The 11,041-nt window shown below is 32.5% G+C and overlaps 1 protein-coding gene across 1 annotated transcript; it reads left to right on the forward strand.

Moving 5' to 3' along the window:
• The first annotated feature begins 9,324 nt into the window (after window positions 1-9,324).
• LOC130836380 (olfactory receptor 2L8-like) lies at window positions 9,325-10,281 on the forward strand. The gene has a single exon (XM_057708418.1). It carries the CDS (start codon window positions 9,325-9,327, stop codon window positions 10,279-10,281), a length of 957 nt encoding a protein of 318 aa, XP_057564401.1.
• Window positions 10,282-11,041: the final 760 nt, after the last annotated feature.

Raw genomic sequence — 11,041 nt, forward strand, 5'->3', positions numbered from 1 at the left:
CCAGTTAAGGAAGTCCAGAAATATTGGTTGCTGTAGAGTCTACATGAAATTATATAAAATGCCATGTACAGGGATGAAAAATGAATACATGCATTTGTTTAAAAAATAGTCGAAGAAAATATGCATAGAAAAATAACTGCTTGTATGACTGCAGGACCACAGTCAGCTATCCAATTCAGTGATGTAAATGTGGGAAGATAATAAAAGGTATGAGTTCTGGTTTTTGGGGTTTTTTCTAACTTTAATTTACTGCATAAGGGTTGAGACTATTCTGTAAGTTCTCAAAATAATTTTGATTAGAATTAATTAAGAACTACTTTTTATAAATAACTAGCATAAGCAATTGATATAGTGATTACATTCAGGGATCTTGGTAACCGGGGATTAAAAAAATAGTAATTTAATTGAAATGGGTTTAAAAGATCATATGTGTGTATAAGCAATAAATTAAAAATGGATTACTTAAACACTTGTACATGGTTGTAAGGTACAAAATTCACTTTAAACCTAAAACATACATTATTAAACCGTTCTAGGAAGAATTGATGTTAACCCTAATAATCTATTGTGAAATAATAGTGGAACATAGTGAAATTAATAATATGGTCAATAGTTAATATGATTCAGGGACTTCTTTCCTGACATGGTAAATAAGACTCAAGTTTATATTAAACTATGCCATATTAATGAAAATATGGTCACTTTAAAAATAATGATTCTGTGTGACAAAGTGTACAGTAGAATTTTGTATAAATGCAAATAAAATTTCAAATGTGATAAGAAAGTATTTGAAACAAAATATTTTTGAAAAAACAATTGAATTTGAAAAATTAATAGTATTTATTGAGAAGGGAAAGTGCATTGTGTCCAGATCCAATGATAAATCCTATGGAAACAGAGAAGATTTCAGCATAGTGTAGAATTATCTATTTTTTCAATTATTTAATATTGTGTATGTAGCATAAATTATATTATCCAAGAGTAGAGCCATTTTCATGCAAGTATACTTTGTAATCTCATAGCTGTTGATTCTATTGCATTAATCATTTTTGTAGTATGGGTTTATCTTTGGAATAAAATCATTCTGAATTAAAAGTGATCATTTTAGAAAATGAGTGACATAATCTATGTGAATGTTAGTCAAGCCCATAATTAGAAGATTTTAAGTGGGAATTCCAGCAATTTTTACAACAGAAAGCATTTCATACATGTGCTGTCTGGATGGGAAGAGAAATAAAGTCTTTGTAAGAGATTGAGTAGAGTCACATGATGGTAGATATTTTATGGGCTCATGTGAAATTTGATGAGAAAACCTAACATAAGGATCCAAATCCTCAATAATGTTTGTAGAGGCTGGAATTTTCTACTTAGTTGGATGTGTGTGTGTGTGTATGTGTGTGTGTGTTTTCCTATGACCACAATAATTACATGATTTCAGGGTAAACTTATTATTGCTTATGCACTTTTAATTTATGTAAATTTTTATTTTCAATTGAATTTTTCTTTTATAGATATTATACAAAAATATAAAATGGAAAATAATAATGGCTAAAATTGAGACATAGTTGAAGCAATAATATATTTTCTAAATTTACAGAACATCTTGTGGAAATTATTCAGGTATTCTTGGAAAGAGTGGATTGTTACAGTTATTTAGCTACTTTTTTTTTTTTTCTCAAACAGAAGTTGTTTTAATTGTTTGGCTTTCTGTGTTTAACTTCTGCATTTTATTTTTCATTTCCCATACATATCACTAAATTTCTAGTGAAATAGTAATACCATCTGCATTTGCAATCCAGCATGATTTGTCAAAATCAAATGTAAATGGAACATAAGAACAATTTGTGAATTACACTGATGAGAAACTTATGGATGAGAAGTGTATGGATGGAAATGATATGGCCGTTGATGTTGTTGGCAGTGGTGATAATGAAGATGGTAAATGTCACAACCCCTGTTCAGTGATAACTTATGCAAGGCATGTGCTGTAAGTGCAGTTCACACTATATCATATCATCTTGTATTGGCTCTTTTTTCCAGCTTTATTGAAGTATAATTGACAAATATAAATCATGTATCCTTAAGGTATACAAGTTGCTGTTTTGATGTATGAACACATTTTGAAATAATCATCAAATCAAGCTAATTAACAATTCAGCCTACATAGTTACACTTTTTTTCTGGTTAAATCATTTAATATTTACTGTCCTATCTCATTTTAAGTATACAATATTGTTGATTATATTCCCACTGCTTTACATTAAATTTCCAGAACATACTCATATATCATAATGGAAACTTTTCAGCCTATGACCCAAATCTCTCCATTTCTCACTCTCTTTAGCCACTAACAACTGTCTCTCTGCTTCTATGAATTTGGCTATTTTAGATTCCAGATATTACTGTAAACAAGCATTAACTGATTTTCTGTCTGACTTATTTTACATAGCATAATGTCCTCCAGGTTCAGCTTTGCTGTTGCAAATGGTAGTATTTACTTTTTTAAGTCTATATAATATTCAGTGGAATATATATATATATATATATATATATATATATATATACATATTTTAAAAGTCAATTTATTATTTGGTGAAGATTTAGCTATTGTGAATAATGCTGCAATAATCATTAGAGGATAGATTCTAATTTTGTTTCCTTTGGATACATACCTAAAAGTGGGATTGCTGAACCACATGGTAGCTCTACCTTTAGTTTTTTGAGAAATCTTCATACTGCTTTCCACAGTGGCTGTATCACCTTACATTTCCAACAGTGGGCAAGGGTTCCTTCTCTCCACATGCTCAACACATATAGTCTTTATTCTTTGATAGCAACCTTTCTAACAGGTATAAGGTCTGCTCATTTATGCTACATTGGCTCACAGAGTTAAATTCACTGACCCAAGTTTATATTCTATGTCTCAAATCTCACCATTACTATTTTAATTTTATTATAAATTTCCATCTATTAAAAGTTGTGTGTGCAAGTATTGTGTAATCTAGATCTCTTTACACATAAATATCATTTTTGTTCTCAAACTTTACACCCTTCTATACAGTTAAAATACATACTACTTAAATATTTAATAAGATTATTAATTCCTAAGTCACTAAAGGAACACAAACTATATACTCTTTGTCCATTTTTAGTATAATTTGCTGTGGGAAAGCTTGGGGGTGTATAGAATTTCATGTAGGATTCTATTAAAGGGTACTTTGAAGAATTATGCTTGTCTAGACCTCAAGATACTTTTTTGGGTCATCTGATTCAGAATCTTTGAAAGCAATTTTACAGCATTGTAAATTCTAAATAACTGCTGGCAATGCAAAATAATTACTATCTGTGGATAGTTAGCTACAAGTATGAACACAGTTCAAAGAATTTAGGTAGACTTTGTGGAGCCAGTAGGTTCAAAGTTCTCCTGGGAAACAGATCTGATATCTTTTTTACAGGATTTCTGTCTCATATGTGAGCAAGGACATTCCCTTTGAAAAAAAACAACACTTTGTACTATTTTAAGGATCATGAGAAGGGAAGAGGTGACACATTTGTGTGAAACATGGTGGAGAGTTTTTATTTGGTTTGCTTTCTTTTGTTTTTATTTTTGCTTTTTATTTTTTACAATTATATCCTTCAAATAGTCTAATCTAAAAGTCTAAATTTCCTTATAAAATTTCCAACAAATCCAACTGAGGGCTTTGGTAAACCCACATTTTTGTAGCATCTATGAAAATGATCACATCAAATTTGATTGAAAGCTGGGTCGTGTAAGAAAAAAAAAATCTATGCTCCAGAGGAAACCTCCCTATTGTCTAGATTCTAGTGGTTACACAAACAGATCTGTACTTGATTACTACATAGTCAGATACTTCACTTTAAACCTATAGGAAACAGTTTTTCATTGTTATAATGAGACTGTATTTGAAAATTCTTTTTCTTCTATAAATATATGAATAACTAATGTGATTTTTTCAGTTTCATATTCAAATGAAAAGATGAGAAAAAATATATCTATGCAAGGAAAATAATGCATATTGAACTTATGGTAATTTACAATTCATTTTAAAACTTTGCCAGCATTATGAACATTCTCCTCATAATGTTGTAAGAACTAACTAAATATATATCCTATAAGAGACATGCAAGTCAAAGCCACAATGAGGAATCACCTCACACACCTCAGAGTGGCCACCATCAAAAAATCTAGAAACAATAAATGCTGGAGTGCATGCAGAGAAAAGGGAACCCTCCTGCACTGTCAGTGGGAATGTAAATTGGTACAGACACTATGGAAAACATTGTGGAGTTTCCTTAAAAATCTAAAAATAGAACTACCATATGACCCAGCAATCCCACTCCTGGGCATATACCCTGAGAAAACCATAATCCAAAAAGAAACATGTACCACAATGTTCTTTGCAGCACTATTTACAACAGCCAGGACATGGAAGTAACCTAAGTGCCCATCAACAGATAAATGGATAAAGAAGATGTGGCACATATATACAATGAAATATTACTCAGCCACAAAAAGGAATGAAATTGAGTTATTTGTAGTGAGGTGGATGGACCTACAGACTGTCAAACAGAGCAAAGTAAGCCAGAAAGAGAAAAGCAAATACAGTATGCTAATGGAAGAGGCCTTAGAGGGCTAGGACAGGGAGGGTGGGGGGCAGGAGTCACAGGAGGGAGGGGATATGGGGATATATGTATAAATACAGCTGATTCACTTTGGTGTACCTCAAAAACTGGTAAAAGAGTGTAAAGCAAATATATTCTAATAATGAGCTTTAAAAAAATAAAATAAAAAAATAAAAATATGGTACTGATGAACTCAGGGGCAGGGCAAGAAAAGATGCAGATGTAGAGAATGGAGTTGAGGATAAGGGGAGGTGGGTGAAGGGGAAGCTGGGATGAAGTGAGAGAGTAGCATTGATATATAAACACTACCAAATGTAAAATAGATAGCTAGTGGGAAACTGCTGCATAACATAGGGAGATCAACTAGATGATGGGTGATGACTTAGAGGACTGGGATAGGGAGGGTGGGAAGGAGTCTCTGGAGGGAGGGGATATGTGTATAAATACAGCTGATTCACTTTGTTGTACAGCAAAACCTGGCACAACATTGTAAAGCAATTATATTCCAATAAAGAGATTAATATATGTATATGCATATATATCTTGAATATAGACAATAAAAACCTATTTTTCAAAGAATATAATATGACTGCATCTCTGTCAGCAAAATCTTCTAGTGAGGGAAGCTTTTGTAATGGGGGCAAGACTATTAGAGTTACTTTATAAGCTCTGAGAATAATGTATGCAATTTCTACACTGTTCATTAGAGTTGAATTTTTACAGGGAACAAGTGAGAATATGGTAATAGCATAAAAGAATGGAAAAATATATTGAATAAAATGTAAACATTAAATCAATTTATTTGGTCATAAAGTAACTTGCATTCATCTTAACCACCCTTCATCTATAGTGAATTTCTACTTTGTCTCATTTTATTTTATTTATTTTATTTTAGGTTAGTTTAGTTTAGCTTAATTTGGTTTGGGGCAATGAAAAAGAGAATCATTCTTATTTCAGAATGGTTACCTCAATATTTTTGGGGGATAAGACAGGATACTTCTTTTTAATAAATTATTATGAAAATATCTATTCAGATAATATCTAAATCACTAGCAAGGAATACAGAGGAAGTCACTTAAAATCTCCAAAACTTTTGTTATCATTTATAAAATGTCAGTGGTTATATTAGCCTGAAGTGTTGATTACATAATCCTGACACAAACCTGGGCACATGTCAAGTTCCACCTGGTAAAGCTGGCCAATATAAGTGTATATCGCTGTCTTCTCTGACATGTTTGGACCTTGTCCAGGTTCAAGGCTTGTTTCTCCAACTCATAAGGAAACCATCTGATGATTCTTTTCTTTTTATATATTGTCATTGATGCTAATGCTGAAACCACAATGTGTTAGTGGAATTTAAAAAATAAAGACAAGTGAAATATTTTGTAAATGGTCTGCAAATAGATTACTTACTGTTATTGCATTGAATAAAAGCTATATAAAAGGGAAATGATATAATTTATAGGATACATAAGGAAAAATATAGGAAAAAATGTATCTTTACCTTAGACCTTGAAGCACACATTCAATGGCTGATTTTGTTTTCCATTGAGATGCAACACGTCTTTAAATGATATCATATGATAAGTTATGAGTGCATAAGAAGAGGAGAACATAAACATAAATATGATGCTTCATTGGCATTCCTATGATATAGCATCAAAGAACAGATATAACTTGCTATTTATTGTTTCTGTTATTTGCTGCTTTTTTTTCCTTGTGATTAAACTGGAATAATATCAACTACCTCATAATCTTTGTCATAGTTGACCCTAGATAAAATGAAAATAATGGGAGTAATCAATTGTAATGTTAATTTCATTGGCAGTTGCAAATATTACATTTTCAATCTTGTTAATAATTGAAACTACTAATGTAAATTATATCTTGTGATAGCAGTCTAATATGCTGGTCTTACATTAAATCCAAATTCCAATTTATAAAAAGAATTGCTCTCCCAGTTTTTTCTCTGCAAGTTGTCAGCAGCCACACAGTAATTGAAAGTCAATTGCTCTTCACAGACACAAGAATCTGCTGTTTTCTTACAATTTATTTGGAGGTTCACATATGCAATATTTTGAGTAATGCAAATTATTAACTGTGAAATAATTTCATATCACTTTAACAATTTATTCAGGTAATGCATGGACAGGACATCAATAATCCAAAGGGTAAAATGATAGTCTCACAAACCACTCTTCTTGACCCACAAGGCAAATATTTCAAATGAGTTTATAATTGTTTCCAATACTTTCTCATGTTTAAAATGATATGCTTATCTTCTAATGTTGGATTCCAAAATTCTGAATGCCAGTGTTTGATTTGTGACTCTTTGGTTTGTGCCTCAGGCTACTGTGGACGGAAAGTACCTCCTCACTACATTGCCACCTTTACCCTCTTTCCCTCCTCTCATGCTCTGCATATATTTACAGCCCACTTTATGTCTGGGGACATGGGCTAATGACATTGTTTTATATTCTAGAATTTACTGGCTGTATATATATAAAAAAAAAATCTTGAACCAACATGATTTTATTTGCCATCACCACATGTATTTCTTCCCATATTTTATTATAATTTCTTTCAAGATTTTTTCAGATCTTTTCTTTATAGCTGATATATTGAGAATTGTAAGGAAATTGTTTTCAAAAGGATGAGTTTTCAGAAAATATTACTTAAATTGTTTCTCACTTGTATGTGTTCTTTTCATGCTATCTGAACATCGCAGCTCATATATAACAATTCTGAGAAAATATTTTTATTTAGTAATATTTACTCTCTAATTATGTCATATGCATTTATAGAAATGCTCCTATTATATGTTAGATCATCTTATAATTGATTCTCTAATTCTCTTCTATTTTCAAAATGTCCAACTTTTATATTTTAATTGTTATGGTTGTTTTATTTCTGGTAGATTTTCTCCCATTTATCTTTCAAAACATTAATTGAATCTATTATTTTAATTATTATCTTATTAATTTTCCAAAGCCATTTTTTGTTATCTGGTATTTCCTTTTATATACCACATGATATTTTTACTGTGGATTTGACAACTTCTCATATTTCTGTGAAAATATGAAAACAATTTATAAAAATATCTTGCATTTTTCCCAGTCATTTTTAATGCAGTGTGTGTGTTTGTGTTTGTATGTGTATATCTCTTTAATTTGAAGACTTCCTCAAAATTCTGATAACCTTTGGTCTTACATCAATAATATAAGACTTGAATTGCAGCAGTTCTTTTTTGGTAAAGTATGCCAAGCTTCACTACTGATGGAATTTTCTATAGAGAGTACCCCTATTCATTTCCACTCCAAAGGCTCTCAGGATGGCCTTTTCCCTTCTTCAAGTGACTGACTGTTTCTCAAAATTTCTTCCAGAAGTTCCTAAATTCTTCCATTCATGATTCCCTTCTCAGTGCTCTTCCTCACTTTGTTAAATGTTTTTATTTTGTATTATGTAAGTTGAGTTTTATGATGGGGAGGTGATAAAAATATGTGCTTATACTCCCACACTTATGAGAATGGAAATAGTTTTAACAGAAGAAAACCAAAGGGAAAAAAATAAGAAAAGGTGCCATAAAGCAATATATAATGTTAAGCATTGAGGAGCAGATGAACAGAATACACATCTTTCAGGAGAGTTTGAGCAGAGTTATGGAAGGTACAGTGAAATTGGAGTATAGAGTCTCAGGAAAATGATCTCTTAAGCTAGATCATTCAGAAATTGGTTGAGGATACAGAAGAGAATGACTTTGCATAAATGGTATTTGGCAAAAGGATTCATTACAGATTTTTTTTTTCTTTTTTCTTTTTTTGCTATATTAGGTCTTTGTTGCTGTGTATGGGCTTTCTCTGGTTGTGGAAAGCAGGGGCTACTCCTCATTGCTATATGCAGGCTTCTCACTGCAATGGCTTCTCTTGTTGCAGAGAATGGGCTCTAGGCCTGAGGGCTTCAGTAATTGTAGTGCACAGGCTTAGTAGTTGTGTTTCGTCACTCCAGACCTCAGGCTCAGCAGTTGTGGTGCACCCGTTTAATTGCTCCGTGGCATGTGGGATCTCCCCAGACCAAGGATCGAACCCACATAACCTTCATTGGCAGGCAGATTCTTAAGCAGTGTGCCACCAGGGAAATCCTAGATTTCTGAAAAGAATAAACACATAATGATAGTTGATATCTAAGAAGCCTGATTTGGCATTATTGTCAAGTAAAACTCAAAAAGGGAGTACAGATCTGCAACATGAGCTGATAGACTACTGCAGTTTCAGAAGTATTAGGGCTTAAATGCAAAAGGAAAAAAAAAATTCATAATGCTTATTAATTGTGTATTTCTATGCATAAATTTAAACTATGTGTTCTGACTTTGCTGATACCTGAATTTATGCAGGGAAATAATATATCTCTATCCTAATAAAGTCATTAGATAAATACATTTTTCTTACAAATTCATAGATTTCTATAAAACATGTTGGCCACAGATATTTGCCTCACTGAGATTTTATCTATGAGACAAACACTGGGGATATTTTTTTTCCAAAATGTATAAGATTCTTCTTCATTTAAGAGTTGTAACATTTTAGAAATAAATCACACTGTGACTAAAATAGTAAATGAAAAATAGTTTATTGCTCTATATATTATACATGTCTTTCTTCAGGGAAAATTAAATGAATACTGATGGAAAATTACAACAAAACATCTACAGATTTTATCTTACTGGGGTTATTCCCACCATCAAATATTGGGCTATTCTTCTTCATTCTCATCATTCTTATTTTCCTAATGGCTTTGTTTGATAACCTGTCCATGATCCTTCCCATCCTCGTGGATACCCATCTCCACACACCCATGTATTTCCTACTTAGTCAGCTCTCCCTCACGGACCTGAACTACATCTCGACCATTGTCCCCAAAATGGCCTCCAATTTTCTGTTTGGAAACAAGTCTATCTCCTTCATCGGGTGTTGGATTCAGAGCTTCTTATTCTTGACTTTAGCGGCTGCAGAAGCATTACTATTGGCATCTATGGCTTATGACCATCACGTGGCAGTTTGCTTTCCTCTCCACTATCCCATTTATATGAGCAAAAAAGTGTGTGTTCTTATGATAATAGGATCTTGGGTAATTGGCTCTGTCAACTCCTGTGCCAACACCACATATGTCCTCCATATCCCTTACTGCCAATCCAGGGCCATCAATCATTTCTTCTGTGATGTCCCAGCCATGTTGACTCTGGCCTGCATGGACACCTGGGTCTATGAAAACACGGTGTTTGTGACTGCGACCTTCTTTCTTGTTTTGCCTTTCATTGGTATTACCTGTTCCTATGGCCATGTTCTCCTTGCTATCTATCGCATGCACTCAGCAGACGGGAGGAAAAAGGTCTATTCAATCTGCAGCACACACCTCACTGTGGTGACTTTCTACTATGCGCCCTTTGCTTACACTTATCTACGCCGAAGATCTCTTCGAACTCCGACAGAGGATAAGGTTCTGGCTGTTTTCTACACCATCTTGACCCCAGTGCTCAACCCCATCATCTACAGCCTGAGAAACAAGGAGGTGAAGGGAGCCCTGAGAAGAGTGCTTCATAGAATCTGTTCTCTAAAAATGGATACAAATTATTTACCTTAGTCCCCAGGCCTCATTTACATACCAATACAGCTGTGTATAATAATGAAGAAAAATAATATTTCAGGCCTAAGGTGAAGAAGCTGAAATTAATCAAGAAGATTAAAATAGTTGAAGTTTGACAATAATTTTATATTTGAAGACATAATTTTTGTTTTTCTTTGTGATCCCCTTTTCCATCAATATAAAGATAAAGTATTTTCAACTACTTCCTGGGCAAAAAGGTTTTAATAACATATAAAAATGAAAATGAAAATGATTAAATTAATGATATCACTTGGTATACCAATTCTACAATACTTTTTAATCTCTCTATATTAGTAAATTAAGACTGAAAAACAATAAATGATATGGGTTGGACCTGATCCAATTGTAAACAAAGTAATATTTATGTATTTATTAATGTACAACTTTTGCCATTTTATTAAGGTATATTTGACAAAATTGTATATTTTGAGGTTGACATTGTGATGATTTGATATACATGTACATTGTGAAGTTATCACCAAAATCAAGCCTATTAATATACTCATTACCTTACATACTTTTCTTTTTCTTTTGGTGAGAACAGTTAAAATCTATTGTCTCAGCAATTTTTTTTGTATAATAGAGTACTTTTCACTATACTCATCCTTATTCCACATTAGAGCTTCAGAACTTTTTCATCCTGCACATCTGAAACTTTGACTATAATGACCCCATTTTTCTCATTCCCCAACCCTTGGTTCTAAGAGTTTGACTTTTTTTAGATTCTGCATACAAG

Source organism: Hippopotamus amphibius, chromosome 15 (genome assembly GCF_030028045.1).
Source record: "Hippopotamus amphibius kiboko isolate mHipAmp2 chromosome 15, mHipAmp2.hap2, whole genome shotgun sequence".
NCBI lineage: Eukaryota > Metazoa > Chordata > Mammalia > Artiodactyla > Hippopotamidae > Hippopotamus > Hippopotamus amphibius.

Bases quoted from the DNA above. Each gene is read 5' to 3' on its own strand.
- LOC130836380 (XM_057708418.1), top strand. From the start codon at position 9,325: ATGGAAAATTACAACAAAACATCTACAGATTTTATCTTACTGGGGTTA.